This window comes from Musca domestica, unplaced genomic scaffold, assembly GCF_030504385.1.
Source record: "Musca domestica strain aabys unplaced genomic scaffold, Musca_domestica.polishedcontigs.V.1.1 204, whole genome shotgun sequence".
NCBI lineage: Eukaryota > Metazoa > Arthropoda > Insecta > Diptera > Muscidae > Musca > Musca domestica.
Genome location: NW_026712254.1, coordinates 38,156 through 60,994, shown reverse-complemented (window position 1 = coordinate 60,994; position 22,839 = coordinate 38,156). Strand labels below are relative to the sequence as shown.

The window sequence follows — 22,839 nt, the reverse complement described above, 5'->3', positions numbered from 1 at the left end:
TATCATGAGCAAATTATTATTAAATTGTTATAAACTTTAATACCAATGGCATAAACGATTGAACAAATTTTAAGAAAATCAGTTTTAGAATATTACCAAATTTGATCCAATATTCTGTAAATTAAAAGCTTTTTTTTCACTCAAAGTTCAAAACTTTAAAATATATTCCAATAATCTAGAAATAGTGGTAAAAACGTGTTAGAATATGTAGTAGTTCACCGACCTCTATATGTGATTTTTTGAGTGAATCAAAAAAGTGACCGCATGATGTCAGATTGCAAAATTATTGGAGGTTGAAACAACCAATATTTTCGAATGGTTTCAAATCCAGAACTATGTCGAACTAATTGATCAGTGTATTAGATTTTAAAAATAACAATAGCTTTAAAAGGTCTTCTGAAAACTTCTTTTTTTTTTTGGTTTTTACTTAAACAAGTTAAAAAGCAATAAGTTCGGCCGGGCCGAACTTTGAATACCCTCCACCATTTGGAACGAATTTAGAAATTTTCAAAAATTAAAATCCTTAAAAAATTCTGTTAAAATTTCAAAAATACAGAATATAGCCGTAATATTAGGGTCTATACGACGTGGACCTACATAGGCATTGTTTGTCATAAACCATTACCATATTCAAATTCGAAACTTGAAATAAACGGTGAATAACGTAGCTGAAATCATCAAAATATCGTATATAGGGAGGTACCGTCATATCGGAGCTGTGCAAAGACCTGGACCAGCATAGACAATTTTCTGTCACAGGCTATAGGATCCATTACGAACGTCAAATATGACATTTCAAACAATTTCGGTGGGTATTGTAAGTAAACTCGTCGAAATACCGAATATAGGGAGGTACTGATATATGGGGCCTATACGAAGACCTGGACCTGCGTAGACAATTTTCTGTCACAGACTATAGTTCCCATTACGAACTCTAAATACCTAATTTGAAACAATTCCGGTGAATAATGACGCTAAAATCATCAAAATACCGAATATCGGAAGGTACGTGGGCCTGCACAGACAATTTTCTGTCATAGGCTGTAGTATCCATTACGAATCTTAGATATCAAATTTTAAACAATTCCGGTGAATAATGCCGCTAAAATCATCAATATACCGAATATCGGGAGGTACCGTTATATGGGGGCTATATGTAAACGTGGAACTACATGCCCCATTTACAAACTTAACCTGCCTACTTATCTCTTATCTCTCAATTTTTTCGAAAAATAGCGTGATTACAACAGACAGACGGACAGGCAGACATACAGACGGACATCGCTAAATCGACTTAGAATTTTACGCTGATCAAGAATATATATACTTTGTTAGGACTGACATGAGTATTTCGAGGAGTTACAAACGGTGGAGGATATAAAAAATTTAAATCGATTTCTCAGCAATTTAATTTGTACCATAGAGTAAAGATAAACTGATCTTGCAACTTGAAGAGCTAGAAGGTAGTTGGCTCATTACCTTGCTCGCCTTGTTGTCAATCTTTTTCTAGTGAAGGGATTGGGCGCTCCTTATAGTAATTCAAGGAGTATGGACATTCCTTGCGACTTGCGTTAAAAAAATTTCCAAAAACCCTGCCATCGCAGCGTTGATATCTTATTACTTCGTCTAAACTTTTATAATATTTCAGCAACTACATTTTATTTCTTCAAATACTAAAGATGGTATATATTTTTTCATATATCTCGTCGATATAATGGCTTTAAACTGAATCAAAAAAACAGAACGTAAAAATTTAAATTTAAAAATATAGTATAACAAGTAAAAAAACATTAGGTTCGGCCGGACCAAACTTTTAATACCCCCCACCTTTGGGTAAAGAAAATATTTTCATATAAAATTATCTGAATTCAAGCGTTTTCCACTTTAAACTTCATATACCAACATGATAGTTTGAATAAACTTATCAAAAAACCATTAAGTGAGTGGGGCCGTTAAATGGGGGCCATACCAAAACGGGAACCTCTATAGGCAATTTTATACTTCAAGGATTGTCATCTACCAAATCTTCTAAAATACCAAATTTGAAACAATTTCGATGGTAAATGTGACTCGGATTGCCAAAATACCGAATATCGGTTGGTATCGTTGTATATGCGCTATCGGAAAACGTGGACCTAAATATTCAATAATCTGCCACAGGAGTTAGAACCCATAATGACCTACAAATACCAATTTTTAGGCAAATCCGTGGGAATATGTGACAAAAATCATCAAAATACCAAATATGGGGAGGTACCGTTTTTTGGGGCCATACGAAAACGTGAACCTACACATACGATGTTTTGGCACCGGAAAACGAAACCAATATCTGCCACTGGAGCTAGAACCCTACTAGACCTACAAATACCAATTTTTAGACAAATTGCTAGAAAAATATGGCTAAATTCATTAAAATACCGAATATCGGGAGCTACCATTATATGGGGACTATCTCAAAACGTGGACCGATATATCTCATTTTCAATAGCAACCATCCTAAACACAATAAAAACTACTGTGCCAAAGTTAAAAGCCCTACGTCAAATAATGTGGGCTGTATCGTGATTTCAATAATCAGACGAACTAAAAACATCAAAATATCGAATATAGGGAGGTACTATTATATGGGACTATACTAAAACGTGGACCTGCACAGACAATTTTCTGTCATAGGCTGTAGTATCCAAACTTGAAAAACCAAATATAAAACATTTCCGAGAATAATGTCGTTAAAATCACCAAAATACCGAAAATTGAAAGATAGCATTATTTAAGGGCTATACCAAAACGTGGACCTACATGGCCCATTTTCAATACTAAAAGTCCTGCAGACAAAATGTTCGATACGATTTTGGGGGGATATAAAAATGGAGGTATAGATGGCGCCATATATATAGAAGGGTCCGATTTCGGAAACTTTGCAAATTCGATGTCTTTTGATTTGACGATTGTTGAGAATATAAAGCCAAGTTTTGTTGTTGAGAATATAAAGCCAAGATTTAAAGCCAAGTTATTGCTTCCAATTCGATATCTGAAAAGACTGAAGTTCGATTTTGAAGTTTGAAGTTCGAAAAATTCGATTTTCTACTTTTGGCATTAGAACCAAATTGCATGTTCATCTTATGTGGAAATTTAAAGAGTGCGCTTTTGCCAGTCAGATTTGGAGTCTCGCTAGAAATGAAGGATAATACATACTTTGAGCTATAGATGGAGCAAAAATACCACACAAATCACACATATAGCAATAAAAAGTGGCTGTCCGGTTTTGAATTTTGTTCGTAATAAAGCAAACCATATGAATTGACATGTAGATGGCGCCCCAACCTAAAGTCAATTTAATAAAATTTTCTTATCTCAGGTAACTCTAACTATAAAAACTAAGATTTAGTCGAAATTATACATATTTAGAAATATTCAAAGCATTCGGGTATTAGAAAAAAAAAAATTGTGGTATATCTCCAACTGTCTGTAGATTTGGGAATGTTGTATAAAAAATGTATAGATGACGTCCAACACTACAAAAATTTCAATGGCAGAAAACAAACTTAGTTAACACATCGAATAATTTAGAAATACCACTGAATACATAAACAGGTGGCGCCCAATAGCACATAAGCTTCAGCTTCAGCCTTTATTTTTTCCAGAGCAACAATAATCTGAATTGAGAACAAATGTTCGAAACCAGATGGCTGTTTGAATAGAAGATGTGCTAGCTCATCCAAGTATACAAATGTCTATGAAAAACCGCCAAGCGTAATATTATACTGAAATATAGATGGCGTTTTTTGCTATATAACATAGGTTCTCTCCATTTTAGCATAAACAATTTTATTTTAAATTTTTTTTAGACCAAAATTTTTTATTCAGCGACACTACTTTACTAGCCATCTTTATGTCATTTTTGATTTTTTTATCACCTAAAACTATGCATATATGAAGAAACAAACCCGCCCGCCGCAACACACCGTAATATAGATGGCGTTTGCATATTATCCATCGCAAGTTTAACAATTATTTGTTAGGGCAACTAAAAGTGACATCTACATATAAAAAAATTAAGCTTCCAGGGTAGGCATTTTTAGTTGGCTCGACAAAACATTGTAAGGTAAATTTCAAATATATTCAGATGACCAAATTCAAAAAAAAAAGAGAACTGCCAATAAATCCCATAGGCAGAACTTCGAACCCCCATTTCAATGCTTCATTGTTACACGTTTTAGATGATTTTCTAGTTCCAACTTCTTTTCAAAAAGAGGACTAGAAAGTTATTTTTTTTTTTAATTTCCACAACAATGATTTTTCTTTATGTTATCACAACTACAAAACCAACAACAAAAAAAAACACCAATTAAATAAAACAACTAAATTAACAGAATGAATTGCAAGGGAATGTTGGAAAAACCAACGAAGCAACCACAACAACAATGACGACGGTAATGACAAATACGCCTGTCGTAACAGCAACAATTCCAGCAGCAACAACAACATCTACACCCGATTCCAAGCCAAGTGTTGAGCCAACAAAGGATAACAAGCCTCAAACTGTTGAAGATGATGAAGATGTGACAACAGCCTCGTTTACAATTAAAGCTCCCTCAGCTGGCAATCGTTCGAGGCCCTCATCGTTAATAGTGACCGCCAAGACTTCCACAACAGCAGCCAATGAGGTGGATCAATTGCTGGAGAATATTACGGCAAATGCAGCGGATGCAGAAGAGGAAGTAAGTGCCACCTTTGTAATGCCGCCAAGAAAAGATTCTCGTACCCCCACACCGACCTCAAGAAGTCAGGCGTCCATGGAAGCGGAGGAGGTTGAAACTACCATAGTGATAGCTTCACCACGCAGAAATGTGGTAGAGAAAGCCATAACCGATGATGAAAAGGATAAACAGAGAGAAGAACAGCAGGAGGCGGCTAGCGTTGGAGATGGACCCAATAAGATTGCGGAGGATACCACAAATGAAAGTGATAAGGAAGAAGAGGAAGCGGGAACGGCTGAAGAAGATGAGGAGGAGGATGAGGATGAAAAGGAGGAAGACGAAGTGGAAGAAACAGAAAGTAGTGATAACACGGAAAATACCACAGCCGATGACAGTGGCGGTAACAATGAAATCGAAGACGGCACTGCAGCGCATAAAAAGACTGAACCTCCTCCCTCATTGCAGGGTAATAAACCTGCCGTTAGCCCACAACCCATAAGGGTGCAATCTCCTCCCAGCAGTCAGAGAGCCCAGTCAAGTGAACGCATACGAGCTGCCTTCTTTAGTCCCCTACCCCTGACTAGTGTCCCCACGGCAGCAACCACCACCACGACCACGATTACCACACCCACATTGGAGAGCCCTGTACGCTTGCGGGACAAGCGTTCCATATTCGATATGGATAATGCCAACTCACAGACCCTGGCCGATAGATTACGGCTCGAGGCAAATCGTTATGGGTTTGATGAGAAACGTGGCTTTTATAGTGATACTGGCAGTTCGCTACCGCCACCACAAATGTCACATGAAAATAGCTCCGAACGTGACATTAGCATGTCACCATTGTTTGGTAATTTGGGTCATAGTTCCAATGCAGGCGGCACAGCCACAGCCGGTAGTGGCTACAGCTACAATAGCCGTCGTAGTTTAGATTCTTCCTCCTCAGCTTCTCTGCCCAACTCCCCATTCCATACGAGGGATCGGGAAACTGGGGGTAGTGAAAATCATGCCCACAATGCGGGCTCAACAACTTCGGGTACAAATGCTGATCGTAGACCTTCGTGGCGTTTGAAATTTGATGCTGGTTCTAAGGTATGCATAAGGATAACACACACACATAAAATAAATACCAACACTTACACAAAAACTTAAAAAGACACCCATCCCAAATCCCCCCCCCAAAAAAAAAAAACAAACCAAAATTAGTAAAAATCTTTGCCTTAACAAAACCAACGAAAAAAATGTTTAAATAAAAACTTTTTTTTTTTTTAATAATTTTATGTCAATGTTAGTGTGTGCGTATGCGTATAAATGTTGTCTTCTTTTTTAGTTTTATAAGTAAAAATTTACATTTATTTTTAATTACACTATGCAACAGATATTCTTCCCAGTGCTATGAATATTTTCTGGTGTGAAATGAAATGAAGAAGACTCGTTGGTCTTCTACTCTTCAAGAGAAGAAGACCTGTTGGTCTTCTACTCTTCAAGAGAAGAAGACCTGTTGGTCTTCTACTCTTCAAGAGAAGAAGACCTGTTGGTCTTCTATTCTTCCAGAGAAGAAGACCTGTTGGTCTTCTACTCTTCTAGAGAAGAAGACCTGTTGGTCTTCTATTCTTTTGGAGAAGAAAAAGAATACTAGATCTCCCTTGTTTTTTCGGTTATTATTTTCGTTTTCATTATGGCGCCCAATTACACACCGGTAAAACTACCACTCATAATTCTTAGTTCGCCTATTTTTTATTTTTCAATATGTTGCATAGTGTAATTGAATATTTCGATTTTGTAGGTTGTTTTCTTTTTGCTCTTAATTCGTTTTTTTTTGGCAGGCCTTTGTAAAGCAGCCAAGCTTACCATTGCTCTGACATTAGCCTCAATTGTTTTTTTTCTTAATCACCGACGCCCACGGCACTTACATTCTATTCGAAACAAATTCTTTACATTTACATGTCTATTTAATACCGTTTTATTTATCATTTTCTGTTTTCAATCTGTTTCCTCAGCTATTGCTAACCTGCCACCTGTTTCTTTTTCAATGTTTTATGTACTGTCTGTCTGCTATTGCTCCTTATAGCTGCTGCTTTCTTTGTTCTAATTTTTTATGTCTGTTGTAAACGCAGATCATTTGCCATTCAAATCTCACTGTCTCATCTAAATGTTGCATTATTTCAATAATTTAAGGATATTTGAAAAAAGAAACTGTGATATTTTTTAGTTTGTAGTTATTTTTTTTATTATTTTAGTAGTAATTTATTAGAATTTATTTTGAACAATGGTAATCTATTTGATTTTTATTGTCTTTTTTAATTAAAAAAAATCGTTATTTAGAGCTTTTGATATCTTATGGAGCTTTTATTCTTTTAAAGTCACTAAAATTGTTATTTTTGGCCTTTTGTTCTAAACAACATTTTAAAATTTTTTATTGAAACAGATATTTTGCCAACATATGTGCCAAAGAAGTGTTAGGATATAATTGAGAAAGAAATAAGGAAAATGCTTCAGATCCGGCATTGATTTTTCATAAAAAACTGAATAATTTTTTGTGGACCCAGCTCCCTCCGAAATAACTACTACTCTCAATTTGTGAACCCCTGAAATGGTTTCAAAAGGCATTTCAGTGTAGGATCCTGAGCCATATACTCATTTTTGTAGAAAGTCTAATGGCCTTCTGTAGAAGGCAACATACCCATGGTGAAGATCGTCTTCTATAAAGACTACATAAATGAGTTTTCGGTAGAATACAAAAATAAGTTTTCATCGATAATTTTTAATTAATCGATAACACACCCTTAAAATGTCCTTCGCCAAAGTCAAAGTTGTATTTTACCCAATTTTCAAAGTAGTAGTTTGTTTCGATTGTAACCTAAATATTCTTTATCTTCCACTATAAAATGCATTCTTAGACAGAAAAATTAAAATGTTTTCTTCAAAGAAAGGTAAAAAGACTGTTTTCATTGATAAATACCAAAACGTTTTGGTTTCCGATAGAAAAATTGAGGTGTTCTTGAAATAATCAGCAGAACACATTCTTTTTTGATAGAGAAAGAAAATCTCAATTTTTTCGTTCCTGCAAATAGAAAATATATACTTTACGACAGAGAACTGGTAAGTCTAAAAATATTGGACGCACCTTTGCTGACAGGATATCACAAGGGTCTATTTTCGTCTTTTCCAAATTGGTATCAGATAAGGCAAGATGTAAGATCGTCTGATGACAAAGTTTTTCATTGGATAACGATTTTTTGAGGATAATGACCAAAAAATGGTTGTATGCCATCGAAAATCAAAAGTCTTCGGCGGAAGACTGAAATGCTTCAAAACAAATGATTTCGTTGGAAAAAAATTCAAAATATTTACTATTTGATTGAATAGCCGTTAGCCTTAAGCCTCATCTCCATAGACAACCTCAAAGTCTTTCGATATGTGAGAGTTACCAGTTAAGACAAGAGACCATATTCTTTGAAAGATAACCCAAAAAGAGATCGTCTGCTTAGGAAACACGAAAGATTTACAAAGTTTTTCATTGGATACACATTTTTTCTTTTTTGAAAAATGTGATCCTGAAAATGTCCAAAAATGGTTTGTATGTCATAGAAAAGACTATAATAGAAGGATGTAATCATTCCTTCCAAAGAAGATCAAAATAAAGCTTTCCAGACAAAAAAAAACCTAAAGATTTTCTTTTTGACCGAATAAACATATGGGCGAATTTTGATCTTTGAGACAAGGTCAGCTTCTCCTTAATTAGGAAAATTAAAGTGTCTTTTTTTCTTCTTCGCTAATAAGAAAGCAAACAACTATCTTCCCATGAAGCCTATTTTAAGCTCTTCTTACACTTTGCTGAAAGATCCAAGGTGTCCTCCTATATAGCACATTAAAGGTTCTTGTTCTTCGATAGAAGATAGAAATAGTGCCTTCAGAATAAATGTGTATATGAAAAGGAGCGTAGTTTTCTATATCAATTGAAGATTGAAAGGTAGTATTTTGAAAAGGATGTCGAACGTAAGAAAATTAGCAGGTTCTAGACTATGATAAAATACCTAAATATTTTCCTTTTCGTCGTTATAATTTAAAAAATATTCGAATCGATTCGAATATCTTCAAATAAATCTCATTCTCTTCTCTTCATCAAAAGAACACTTTTTTCTATATAGAGCAATACAATTCTCTACTTTATTAGAATTTCAAATAACATTCTTCATTGATAGAAGGGTAAAAATACCCTTTATACAAATAAATACAAAGAATATATTACCAGAATCTTTGGGCGGAAATCGAAAGACCTTCATCTTCAATGTAAACCCAAAGGGTTTCTTTGCTAGAATAAAAAATAAGACAGAACTTTAAAGGTCTGCTATTTTGTTTTTTATAACATACCTAAGGAGGCTGTTTTTTGATATAAAACCGGAAAAATTCTCTTTTTAGTAGATGTTCCAGAATACCTGTTTTACCAAAGATATCAGACATTATTCCAAAATTACAGACAATATACCTTAAATGAACAACCTGAAAACCGTCTTTAAAGACGACCTCTGATTATCTCTATAGATGACCCGAAAATCTTTTCTAAAGGTGATCTGAAGGGCGTCTCTATAGACGACCTGAAAATCGTCTCTATAGACGACTTGAAAATCGTCTCTATAGGGTCGTCAACCTGAAAGTCGTCTCTATAGACGATCTGAAAGTCATATCTAAAGACGACCTTAGTTGTCTCTATAAACGATCGGAAAGTAAACCTGAAAGCCGTAACTATAGACGATCTGAAAGTCTTCCCTTTAGACGACATGAAAGTCGTCTCTATAGACGATGTGAAAGTCTTTCCTTTGGACGAGCTGAAAGTCGTCTCTACAGACGACCTGAAAATCGTCTCTAAAGACGACCTTAGTCGTCTCTATAGACGATCGGAAAGTCAACCTGAAAGCCGTATCTATAGACGATCTGAAAGTCTTCCCTTTAGACGACCTGAAAGTCGTCTCTACAGATAATCTGAAAGTCATCTCTAAAGACGATCTGAAAATCGTCTCTTAAGACGACCTTAGTTGTCTCTAGACGATCGGAAAGTCAACATGAAAGCCGTATCTATAGACGATCTGAAAGTCTTCCCTTTAGACGACTTAATAGTCGTCTCTACAGACGATCTGAGAGTGATCTTTGTGGACGATCTGAAAGTCGTCTCTATGACGAAATAGAAGTCGTCTCTAAAGACGACCTGCTAGTCGTCTATAAATTCGACCTGATAGTGGTCTTTACAGACGATCTGAAAGTCGACTCTATAGACGATCTGAACCTGAAAGTCTTCTCCATAGACGATCTGAACCTGAAAGTCTTCTCTATAGACGATCTGAAAGTCGTCTCGGTAGAAGATCTGAAAGTCCTCTCCGTAGACGATCTGAAAGTCGCCTGTGTAGACGATCTAAAGTCATCCTGAAAGTCGTTTCTAAAGACGACTTGATAGTCATCTCTATGGATGATCTGAAAATAGTCTCAATAGACGATCTGCAAATCATCTCCATAGACGACATGAAAGTCGTCTCCATAGACGACATGAAAGTCGTTAAATCTTTGTTATTAATGTCGGACCCAATATTTAACTTGATTTTACAAGGACAAAGAGTTTTACCGAAGTTTTCTATTATATGACTGTCTTTAGAAAATTTAACGTTTTTTGACAGACATTTTTTTGAACTCCTTCTAATTCGTCTAGTAAGGGTTATTATTAGTTTTTCTTAGGATTTGGTACCAAAATCATGGTAATTGTCCTAGCAGGCAACATATTTTATCTTACGCATAGCTTAGCACCATTACTTGTGTTTTTTATCATCGACTACTGATTTTATATGAATTTGATACCAAAAATAGCGTTTTTTTATTTAAAACCCCTTGAATATTTTAAAGACGGAAAAATTAAAACAACCCTTCCGTAAAAAGCCGGAATTTATTTCGCTCTTATATTATAATTTAAATTTTAATTAGATTTGGGAAAAGGGTTTTCTACTTAACATAAAAAAACACATGGTTACGGTATTTTTAGTAAAAGGCAAAAGGGAAAGCTTTGCAAATCGTTAACTTACCACCGCTAAATGGGTTTTGCAATTATCCAAGTAGATTAGATTAATGCCAAAGAAACACAAATAATAACACATTCAAAATAAAGCAAATCAACAATTATTAACAATTAGGAAAATCAGCTTTAATAAATCAAATTTATAAAATATACTACCTGCAAACATAAATATATATCTATTACTATACAACAACAACAAAATATACAAACTCTCACTCCAAACACTTTCTAACAAAGACATATTTTATACTTATTATTAAAATTCCAACAACAACAAAAAACAACAGTTTAAATTAGAGGATGCCAATGCCGGCAATACATATCCACCGACCAATAGCACCATCATACCAAGTGCTCCAGCGGTTATTGCTGCTGCCAATTCCATGTCACAGCGTAGAATCAATAATGTGAACAATGCAAGTAAGTAAAATGTGTTTGGCATTCATTTACAGAAATCAATTCTAAACAATCTTCTCCTCCTCTCCTTGTTACAGTTTCTTCATCCAATACATCATTGAATTCAATTGGTAGACCCGTTTCGGCCCCACCGATTAGTAATTTAAGCAGCGGCATCAACAACACCTCATCAAACAACACCACCTCCTCAGCAACAACAACAGCAACCAGTTCCAGCAATAATCAAAAGAGCGATGACAAAACAACTGATAATAGTTCCACAACAACCAATACCACCAGCAGTAGTGGAATCGGTTCTTCATATTCAGCACGTCGTGCCAGTGCCAATACATCATCATCAGCATCGTCTACAACCGCCTTAAATTCTGAAACATCATCTGCAGCCTCAGCGGCTGGTAGCACCTCCTCCACAGCTACCAGTCTCAGCAATAATGATGATAAAGGTATTCAAACTTTGTGGATTCCCAATTAGAAAGAAATATAAACTTGCTTATGATTCTCTACCTCCCATTTCTAGATAATGATAAGGAAAATGATAATCGCAGTGCTTTGGCCACCCAAGCCGTCATACAACGAAGAAGAAAACCAAAACGTCGCTCAACTGGTGTTGTACATATTGATATGGATGTAAGTTGAAGGAAAAAAATGTTTGAAATTAGATTGGAGTAGGACTAGAGATACAAAATGAATTCCATATGTAAACGTGTTTTAAACAATTAGATTGTGTCTTAAAGTGAATGACTTGAAACAAATTTACAGGAAGAAGCTTATCAAAATTGTGAAATTCTATCAGTCATTTCTAGACAATTTTTTAAAACCTTTAACGTTTCTGGATATTTTAACACAATAGCGCTCTGTTCCAGAACCTGCAAGAATTTACTATTTATGCAATTTTTTTTAATACTATAAACGGATAGTCGCTTATTGTAGTAAACATTTTCACATTATTGCAGTTCTGGAACAGAACGAAAATTGGTCAGATTCTATCAGGCATTCCTAAACAAGAAATTATGTTTAAGTTTTTTTTTTTAACATCTTAACTATAGACTTTTTCAAAACAAGTTCGGAATATTTAATTAGGCGAATTATCTACATTTGGATCGTTAACTTAAAATCCCTTGGGAATTGTGTTATCCTGGCCCAATACTCTGATTATTATAGGATTTCTTGCAACCCAAATCATATTACGTCACAATCGATTTCAATTTGCTTGGTTTACTACATAGAAGTCAGCAGCTGCTCCACTCGACGACCTATTGTTCATAGATAGATAGAAAAAGTAAGGATATAGAATTGAAAAGGAAATAATGGAATATAGAGATTATTATTTTAGGGTGGTTTGCCTAGCCATTTGAGAACCTAAAGTTGAGAAGTTTAGAGTTTCTCTATCCCACCTTTGCTATAGCCCAAGCCTACTGTTTAATAAGATGAGACATATGTACAGGATGAGATAAAAAATACTGCAACAAAGTCCAACGCCGTTTTTTATTTTTTGTTTTTAATTTAAATTTTATTGAATGAAAACCAAAAATGTCGGAAATAGCATCAAATTTTAGAATACGTTTAGATTTGTTCGAATTGGTCACCTTTGGCACAAATTATACCCTTCAAACGGCAAATGAAACCGTCACACGCTGCCCGAATTTTGCTCTGCGGTATTTTGGCACATTCGCGTCGAACCGCTTGCTTGAGGTGATCGACACTTCCTTTCCAAAAAACTCCAGACACAATAGTCCAACGGATTGATATCCGGAGATTTTGGTGACCATTGTGCGCTGGAAATGATGCGAGGAACATTTTGTAACCATTCATGTGGCGCTTTCTGAGTGCGATGGTGCTGAGTCCTGTTGGAATGTCCAAACAAAATGTTTGTGTGCCAAAGGCTTTAATACACCCTCCAGAATATTTTCGCGATTATATCCGGCATTTATTCTGATGCCACGGTCGATTAATACGAGCAAACAGCGGCTGTTATGGCGGCCCACACAGTTCTGGTGGCAGACCGAGTTGTGGTCGTTTGAGTTCTGGTGGCCAACCGAAGTTCAACATTTTCAGTTAACCTCTTTGGCAAGTAAACACGATTATTTTGTTTGTTTACAAACTGCTGGAAAAAGAATGTTTTCTCATCGAAGAAAACCAAATTCGTCAGTTCACTACTTTCGGCCAAGCGAAGCAACTCTCTAGGTCTTTTGAGTCTATTGTCTATTTCAATGGTTTTACCCCGAGCTCATTTTTAAATATTTGCCGAATGCAATATTCACGAGCCATTTTTCGGCCACTGCGACGCAGCTTCCGATCAAGACGCTTCTTTACTTTTCGTTCCATTTCTGGTGATGTTGCTTTTTTCTTCCGTCCACTTCCTTGACGTCGGGCTACGCTACCAGTATCACGGTAAAGAGCGATGGTACGAGACACAAAATATTTATTCACATTTAAATGCAGGGGTGCTCTAACGATAGCCCCCTTGTGGTTTTCCAGCCAAATAAAAATAAATCACACTATCACGCTTGAATTCCATCACGAATAACTTTTTTTCTGGAAAATTCTCACCAAAATGCTTTCGTACGCTTGTAAACAATATAATGAGCTGTCACTGGAATAATTTTAACAGCTGTCGGACGAGTGGCTTAGAAATGACAGCAGTCTGAAATTGGTTGTAGTTTTTTCATCGCACCCTGTAGGTCCATGCTTTTCTATAGCTGTACCTATCGAAATTCAGTGGGTTTAATGCCGTAAGGGTGTTGGTCCTACATAGATGCCTGGCTTCACGAATTTTGATGTCGAACTCCTCTCCAATTTCGGCCTCCTCATTAGTATTAGGGCGAGACTGTTATTAGAGTTGCCTTTGAGGCTCCACATGCTGGCTTGTTATTGGCTACATCCTTGAATGACCCCTTTATCGAAGAGTGGTTCACAGGTGGGCATGTACTCTTTTTGATTCCGGTCGCTGGAATAGAACAGTAACGAAATAATTTTTTAGTTGTAGATGATTCCTTTTGATCGTGCAGGCTACCTCATAACCCATTTTGATATGGATCTTCTCTCTAAAACTGCATTTTAAGAATGTAGGAGATAAGTTTAACGATTTCTAGAGATTAAAAATGTCTTCTAAATTAAAATATAATCTCGTTCATTAAATCTAAAGAATTTACCAACCAATCACTTCTATCACTCACCACCATTCCAAGTTCTTCCATTCAAAATACTTCCACTGAGACGGAATAAGCATGACGAAACACTAATCAACTGTTTCTTATTTGCTAATCAATTTTATGCATGACAATTTTATTTCTCAAGAAAATAACCAAAATAATCTTTCCCAAAAACGAAAGATAGATCACCAGCAGCAAAGCAGCAGCAGCAACAGATCAGATCAAATCATACATTCCAACAAGATACAAGACATTACATTGTTTTCAAACCAAAATCAATCTCTGTATAACACTTGCAAATAATTAATCTTTTCTGCCTTTTTTCAATTGATTTATTTGTATTAAAATGCGTCTTTTGCATTTTTCAGGAACTAGATCCAGAGAAGCAGGATTCTGCCAACGACAATGAGGAAAAAGATAAAGAAAAGGAGGTAAGTGTGAATTTTTGTGTTTCGTAGTTGGATGGCGGCAGGCAGACCACTCCTGCCATCATCCATAATCATCAATCTTTTAGCAAAAAGAAAAAAAGTTTTCATATCTGTCTTTACAACAAATGCAAATTTCTTTCATCGCTCAACAATTATTATTTCTTTTGAGAAAATGACGAAAATCGTCATCATCCATGTGTGTGTGTGGGGGTTCATTCGTTAATCGCCTTCTGTTAATTTCTGGCGAAAAATGTGGAAATTAAATTAACCCCCGTCGCCACAAATCACATGATAATGGCGTTGTGTTAATTTTGCTTTATAAAATTATAATTGGGGAACGATTCACTAATAATTGAAATAATTACAAAGACAATTTTGAAAAAAGGCGACGGAATTTTATGGTTTCTTTCTCTCGTTTTGTAGACTTGTTGTGGTTCAATAAACATGGATGTACTACTTTTCTCTGCTTTTATTTTAATTAAAATAATTTTATTGCAATTTAGATAATTAAGATGGTCATTTTCAAGGAACTTTTGAATTTAGAATGAAGATATTTTCTATAAATTTCATAGAGGGGTTTGAGGAATATTTAAGAAAAAAATAAATAGAAAAAATCGTATTGTCTATCTGGACGACAATGAAAAACAATATATTAATAAAATAAGATGTTAGCCATATGTCTACAGAGTATATATATATATATATATATATATATATATATATATATATATATATATATATATATATATATATATATTATATATATATAATATATATATATATATATATATATATATATATATATATATATATATATATATCATTTGGTACGACCAAAATGTGCTCATCGAAATAGCAATTTTAGACCCCAGATGTTTTTGGGCCAAATTCATTTTAGGGAATTTGGAGTCGATTTAGGGTTACCCACCTGGCGGTCTGTCTTCCAGGTTTCCTCGATTATTACTTTGGTAGTTCTTCGATTTTATATATAGTCCTTCGAAAATTTTTCCTTAAAAATCCAACTTTCTATCCTCAATAGTCGAAAAAATTTCCAGGTTTCCACAAATTTATCTTTAAAACTCCTTGATTATTACATTTGGTAGTCCTTCGGTTTTATATATAGTCCTGTAGTGCTTCGACCATTTTTCCTTAAAAATCCACGTTTCTAGCTTCAAGCACTTCGAAGAATATTTTTAAAAATGTCTTGTTTACAGCATCGATAATCCTCCGATATTTATATTCAGTTTATAGTCTCAATAGTCCTTTAAAAATATCCTTTATTAATCCTCGCTTTTAGCCTTGATAGTCCATCAAAAAATATTCATTAAAAAATAAAGTCCTTATTGAAAAATAATATTTTAAATATCCACTTTTTCTAGCCTTAACAGTCGTAGTATCCCTTAAAAATTCTACTTTTAACAATATTTTTTCTAGTCTCAATGGTCCTTTAAATAATATTAAAAAAGGTTTCTAAAAACATATACTTAAAAACTCCTCGTTTATTGCCTTGTAGTCCTTCGAAAAATATTTTTTTAAAGATTTCAATTTTTCTTTAAAAATCCACATGTGTAGTCCTTCGAAATATATTCTTTAAAAAGTTCACGATGTTGTCATCGATAATCCTCCGATTTTTAATCCATTTTATAGCCTCAAAAGTTTCTAACCTCGATAATCCTTCAAAAATTTGTTAAAAAATCAGGTTTCCAAATGTAATTTTTTCAAGGATTTTGGATTTTTTAAAAATACTCTTTTAAGATTCTTTATTTTTTAAAAATATTTTATTTCAAGGACCATTATTGATTTTTCAGGAATTTCTTGAAATTAGGGTGGATTTTTTAAAAATAGTTTAACAAGGATTTCGTGTTTAAAAACATAATTAGGGTATTTTGTTTTTTTTTTATTTTTTCGACATCAACTTTAGTGACATAACTATACCGGATAGATACTTGGACTGTTGCGAACCTTCTAAGAGGGAAGAGGCACCGGCACTGACGTATTTTATTAGAATCCAATAATTAAACGCTCATATAAGCTCAATGACAACTGAAGCGGTTTTCAGTAGGAGATTCTCGAAATAAAGAGAACTTTTTTGATCCTCTTTCTTTTCAATTTATATTTTTCCTATCATAACTATTTCTTCTTGGGAACAATGAACCAATAGTCTCTGAGTGAAGCAGGCCATCCTGAAACCTAATCTAACCATATAATAAAGGCTGTCTGACGAACACCAACAAAGGGGTCGTAGGATATTCTTTCTATTACCACCAAGGCTTTAAATGTCGATTTTAAAAATAATGTTTATGGACCCTTTAAAAATATTTTAAAGAACCAACAAGATTTAGATTTTTAAAAATATTTTCCAAGACCTTCAAGGTCTCAATTGTGGATTTTTAAGAATATTTTTAAGGACGGCAAAGACCAATCGAGAATTTTTAAAAAGAAATTTTCAATGGCCAATATCGTGTATATTTTAAAATATTTTTTAAAGACCTCCAAAGTCATAGTCCATAATAATTATGGGTTTTTAAAAAATATTTTTTAAGGACCTTCAAGGCTACAATTGCGGTATTCTTAAGCTATTTTCGAGAACCACCAAGGACATAAACGAGGATTTTTTGCCTGAATATTTATAAATTTTTTTTTAAGATGTTCAAATTTGTAATTGGGGATTTTAGAAATATTTTCCAAAAGCGAGGGCAATAATTGTAGATTTTTAACATTTTCATGGACCACAAAGGCTAAAATCGTAAGTTTTTAAAACTATTTTCCACCACCAAGGACCACTAAATCTATAATCGTGGTGATTCTTGTGCTTTTCTTAGTGGTCCTTAAAAAATATAATACAAAAACAATACCACGCCACCACTTTCCATTTAATGACGCCACATTTTTATCAAACCAAAACTGACATCCACAATAGCTTTATTAAAATACAATTAGAAAACATCCATCAAATCGCAGTGGACATTTGGCTGCAATTTTAAGATTTCACTGTGTGTCCATCCATCTTTCAACCAATAAATAAATGCCATTGAAATTGGACATCTGTTGGCTACAAACAAAAAAAAATATGAAAAAATATTTATGAGTCAAATTTTGCAGGTTCTGCGAACAGATAATTATTTAGGACACGGCAAGAATTCAGGTCAATGCAACCCAACTTTTTCACACAATTCATAATTATATTGGGAAAAACAATTTTTTAATTTTTGACATGCCTTCCTTTTCGGCCACAGGTAGGTAAAAAGTGACAGCAACAAATCACAATCACCACCAACACAACCCACTCGGCATATGGGTGTGAACGTTGGACGACATCAACAGCCTTAAATGTTTTCAATTTAGACAGACGTTTCCTATTAAATTTTCTTTGTGCAGGAGAGACCCCCCCCCAGCCCCAAAACTGAAAAGCAAACGTAAGAATAGACATTGATGTCATCAAAAACACCTTAAAAATTGAATTGAAATAATTACAAATATGCGACACTTTGTTGATGATGGTGTTGTTTTTGTTGTTGCGGTTCTGTTTGCTTTTGCACAAGTGAAAGTTTGAACTAATTCTAAATTCGTTGGCGTAATGTGGCCAATTGTATACGAATGACAATTTGTTGGCATTTTTTGTTGAAATTATTTAGAACGTGCCTGCAAAGGTAGGCTTCCTCATTATTTTAGACATCAAGAGATATAGATACAGTAGGTTTTAAAAAAATATATATACAGGGAGAGATAAAAAACTACAACAAAGTTAAACGCCATTTTTACATTTTTGTAATTCTATTGAATGAAAGAAAAAGTGTTGGCAATAGCATCAAATTTTAGAATAAGTCTAGATTTGGTCGAATTGGTCATCTTTGGCACGAATTATGGCCCATTCCCGGCGAAGCGCTTGCTTGAGGTGATCGACACTTTGGTATTTTTTAGTGCTAACCTTGCTTTCCAAAATACTCCAGACACAACGGATTGGTATCCGGAGATTTTTGTGGCCGTTGTGCGCTGGAAATGAAGCGGGGAGCCTCATTTTGTAACCATTCTTGAGTGGCGCGTGCTGAGTGCGATGGTGCTGAGTACTGTTGCAATGTTCAAGATCTGCGGCCAAAGGGTTTGCGTGCCCAAGGCTTTAATACACCCTCTAAAATATTTTCGTGACAATATTCGTCATTTATTCTGATGCCAGGGTCGAATAATACGAGTGTAGAGCGACCATTGGCTGTTATGGCGGCCCACACCATCACCATGGCCGGTGCTTGAACTCTGGTGGCCAACCGAATATACACATTTTCGGCTGACCTCTTTGGCAAGTAAACACGATCATTTTTTTTTTTACAAACTGCTGGACAACGAATATTTTCTCATCGGAGCGAACCAAATTCGGCAGTTCACCATTTTCCGCCACGCGAAGCAACTCTTTAGCTCTTTTGAGTCTTTTTTTCTGTTGCGGGGTAACTTCTTGCACTTTTTGGAATTTTGATGGCTTTACCCCGAGCTCATTTTTCAATATTTACCGAATGGAATATTGCGATATGTTCAGCTCATAAGCCATAAGCTCAAGTCGCTTCTTTTATTTTCGAACCATTTCTGCTGATGTTGCTGTTTTCTTCCGTCCAATTCCTTGACGTGACGGACTACGCTACTAGTATCACGGTAATGAGTGATGGTACGAGACATAGGAGGTTTATTCACATTTAGATGCTGGAGTGCTATAACGATAGCCACTTGTGGTTTTCCAGCCAAATATAAAGAAATCACACTATCACGCTTGAGTTCCATCACGAATAATTTTTTTTCTGGAAAATTCTCATCAAAATGCTTTCGTACGCTTGTACACAATATAATGAGCTGTCACTGCAATAATTTTAACAGCTGTCGGAGGAGTGGTTTGAAATGACAGCAGTCTGAATTTGGTTGCAGTTTTTTCATCTCACCTTGTATGTAAGATCTTCTATACCTAGAAGACGGTTATAGGATATTTTAGTCATAGAAGACATCTGGTTGATCTTTTCCTCATGGACAACCCTGCAAAAGATCTCAAATCCTTAACAGATCTAAAATCCTTAACCATTGAATGATCTTCTGTCCGCAAAAGATCTGCATTTCACAATTTGTTCCTCGTGTAATTCAGAATCAACACTGCTGGTCAACATTTGTCAACGATTTTTCAGCTTTCCTTGAAATAGAAACACGTTGCCAACAAACAATTAGCAATTAATTTCAAAAATATTAAAAAAAAATAGAAAAAAAGAACTCGTTAAATTTAACAAATCGTCCATTAATACTCTTTCGGGGCCAAACAATAAAACATTTAACATTGAATAATTATTGTGGATTAAGTACAGTGTCAATGCTAATTCAATTTTTTTTTTGTGAAAATGAAAAGTAGAGAAAATGTATGTAGTCAATAGACAGATATAGATTTGATGAATAGGTGTGTATGTTAATTATGAAAAAAATCAAGCAGAAGACATACTGTTCGACGATTTTAAAAAATACGTTAAAAATTTTTTTTCAGTATTTCTTATTTCTAAAATAAAATCGATTGCAATGAAAGTGCTTTAAAAATGTCTTTAATAAATCCACGATTATAGCCTTAAAGTTCATTGAAAAATCTTTTAAAAAATTGTCGATTATATCGTTGATGGACCTTGGGAAAATCTATCATTATAGCTTAGATATTGCTTAAAAAAATATGAATAAAAAAAAACTGGAATAAAGCCATGGTAGTTCTAGAAAGATGACCACAATTGTAGTTTTGGTGGTCCTTATTTTTTTTTTTCTTTTCAAACACGAAATGCTTTAAGAAATATTTTTAAAAATTGTACAATTTTTTTTAATTTGTTTTAATCCACGATTACCACCCCGATAAAAAGGAAGCAGATTCAAATAATCAACGATAGTCTTTAAAAATATTATTGAAATTGAAAAAAAAAATCTGCAATTTACATTCTTATCGTTCTTTCAACGTACGCAAATATCGCCTCGGTGAAAGAAGTCCTAAAAATATTTTTTAAGAAACTTATCATTACATATTTTTAAAAAAATTAAAGTTTCAAGCAAACAAAAAAAAAAAAAAAAATATTTTTAAAATTCACGATTATAAAAAATATAAATATTATATAAAATATAAATAATAGTCCACCTTAAAATTGTAGATTCTTTGGACCTATTTGTGAACTCAAAATGCACATTTTGTTCAGTTTGACAAAATTTTTTAATCAAAACTTCATATGTTGTACTAAATTTTCTGACTTTCAAGGTTTTATATATTATTCTATATTTTCCTTTTTCGGAAAGAATAATAGTAAAATGTTTAACTTTTATATAAAAATGTCTTTCAAAATCATTCATTTTGAATTTGATCAAGGGGGATATTAGTAAAACCGCTGCAATGGTTGCACTCACATCAAATGTTTCTGTCCAATGCTATTTCAATATTTCTAAATGTAAACCCTACAAATGACCTCACTATCAAATTTCAGGATTTCAGCTCTGTAATTTCCCCCATTACCAAATTCAGTACGCTTATTCAAAATGATCTACATCTCTTCATACTAGAAACGAACAGTTATCCAAGAGTAGTATCCTATATTACTTTTCGATCAATTATAGTACACATTTACAAAACCACCTCCATAACCACAGATACCAACAGTGACTTCTTTATCAAATTCTAGAATTTCAGCTCTATTCCTTCAATCCATACGAAACTTATGACCACGTAGTACTACTTGTGCAATTATAGCAATCATTTACAAAACCACCTCCATAACCACACTCCACTTTTTGAACAATTGTAGTACACATTTATAATGCCACCTCCATATCTTAACCACAGACAGCAACAATGACATCCATATCATGTTTCAGGATTTCAGCTCTATTCCTTCACCCAATACCAAATTTAGTACTACTTATTAATTTTCGTACAATTAATTCCATATATCAAAAGGGACCTCAGTAACAAATTTGGGCATTCCAGCCTTTTCGTACAAAACTGGTACACATTTTCAAACCACCGCCAAGTCTCAAACACAGATACCATACTTTTCATGCTCTTGTAGTACACATTTGCAAAACCATATCTTTATCACAAAACGACAGGGGCCTAATACAAAATTTAAAAATTCCAGCTTCATTCGTTCACCTTAAATAAAAGTGTTCCAAATCAAATACAATTTAGTACAGTTCGAAGAAATTACCAAAACGACCTTCATATATCAAACTTAATTTCCAACATTAATTCTGATACCAAATTTCAAGTTTTTAGCTCTATGCATTCAAATAATACCAAATGGTACTATTTTAGAAGTTTAGTACCACCTTAGAAGTTCTCGTAACCTTAAAGAAAGAAGTTCCAAAAATCCTTTGGCACATCTATCCAGCACTGCATCAGTGTCCATATGGCTCCAGAAGGTATATATCATTTGATACGGCCAAAACGTGCCTGGTCGAAATAACGGTTTTAGACCCTAGGTCTCTTTGGAACAAATCCGTTTCATGACATTTGGAGTCGATCTAGCGATGTCCGTCCGTCCGTCAGTCTGTCTGGCTGGTGCGCACGATAACTCTCGAAGTGAGTATCCGATTTGATCCAATGTTGATATGTCGTAATATTATTGTCAAACTTAGATCGAGTTCGGAGATGGGCACTATCGGTCCACTCCTTCATGTACCTCCCACACAAAATGTCAAAATTTTCAAAGAAAATAATTTATTGCACAGAAAGAGAAAGGATAATCCGATTTAGCTCTAACTTTGCTAATCTTAATATTTGAATCAGTGCTAAGTCAGGTGCGAAAATGGATAATATTGGTCCACTCCAACTGGTACCTCCCCCACAATGGGTCAAATTTTTTAATAATTACAACTCTTATAAAATCTGATGTAAGAGTCCGATTGTCTTAGAAATTCACACATCCAAATAATTTCGTTAACCCAAGGTCTCGTGTGAAAATGGATTTTATCGGTCCACTCCTTATCGGTACCTCCCCTACAAAAGGTCGAAATTTTCAAAAAATATTTTTTGCACAGAAAGAGAAACGATAATCCGATTTTGCTACAACCTTGCATATCCTAATATCTGTGTC

At 34.5% G+C, this 22,839-nt stretch overlaps 1 protein-coding gene across 1 annotated transcript in view; it reads left to right on the top strand.

Moving 5' to 3' along the window:
* The window catches only part of LOC131800493 (protein phosphatase 1 regulatory subunit 12A-like), a 66,945-nt gene that overhangs the window by 13,481 nt on the left and 30,625 nt on the right, over positions 1 to 22,839 (top strand). The window contains exons 5-9 of the mRNA XM_059122602.1: positions 4,374 to 5,792; positions 11,049 to 11,181; positions 11,256 to 11,621; positions 11,696 to 11,805; positions 14,699 to 14,761. Of these exons, the coding sequence (XP_058978585.1) occupies positions 4,374 to 5,792; positions 11,049 to 11,181; positions 11,256 to 11,621; positions 11,696 to 11,805; positions 14,699 to 14,761 (2,091 nt within the window). The remainder of the gene's footprint in view (positions 1 to 4,373; positions 5,793 to 11,048; positions 11,182 to 11,255; positions 11,622 to 11,695; positions 11,806 to 14,698; positions 14,762 to 22,839) is intronic.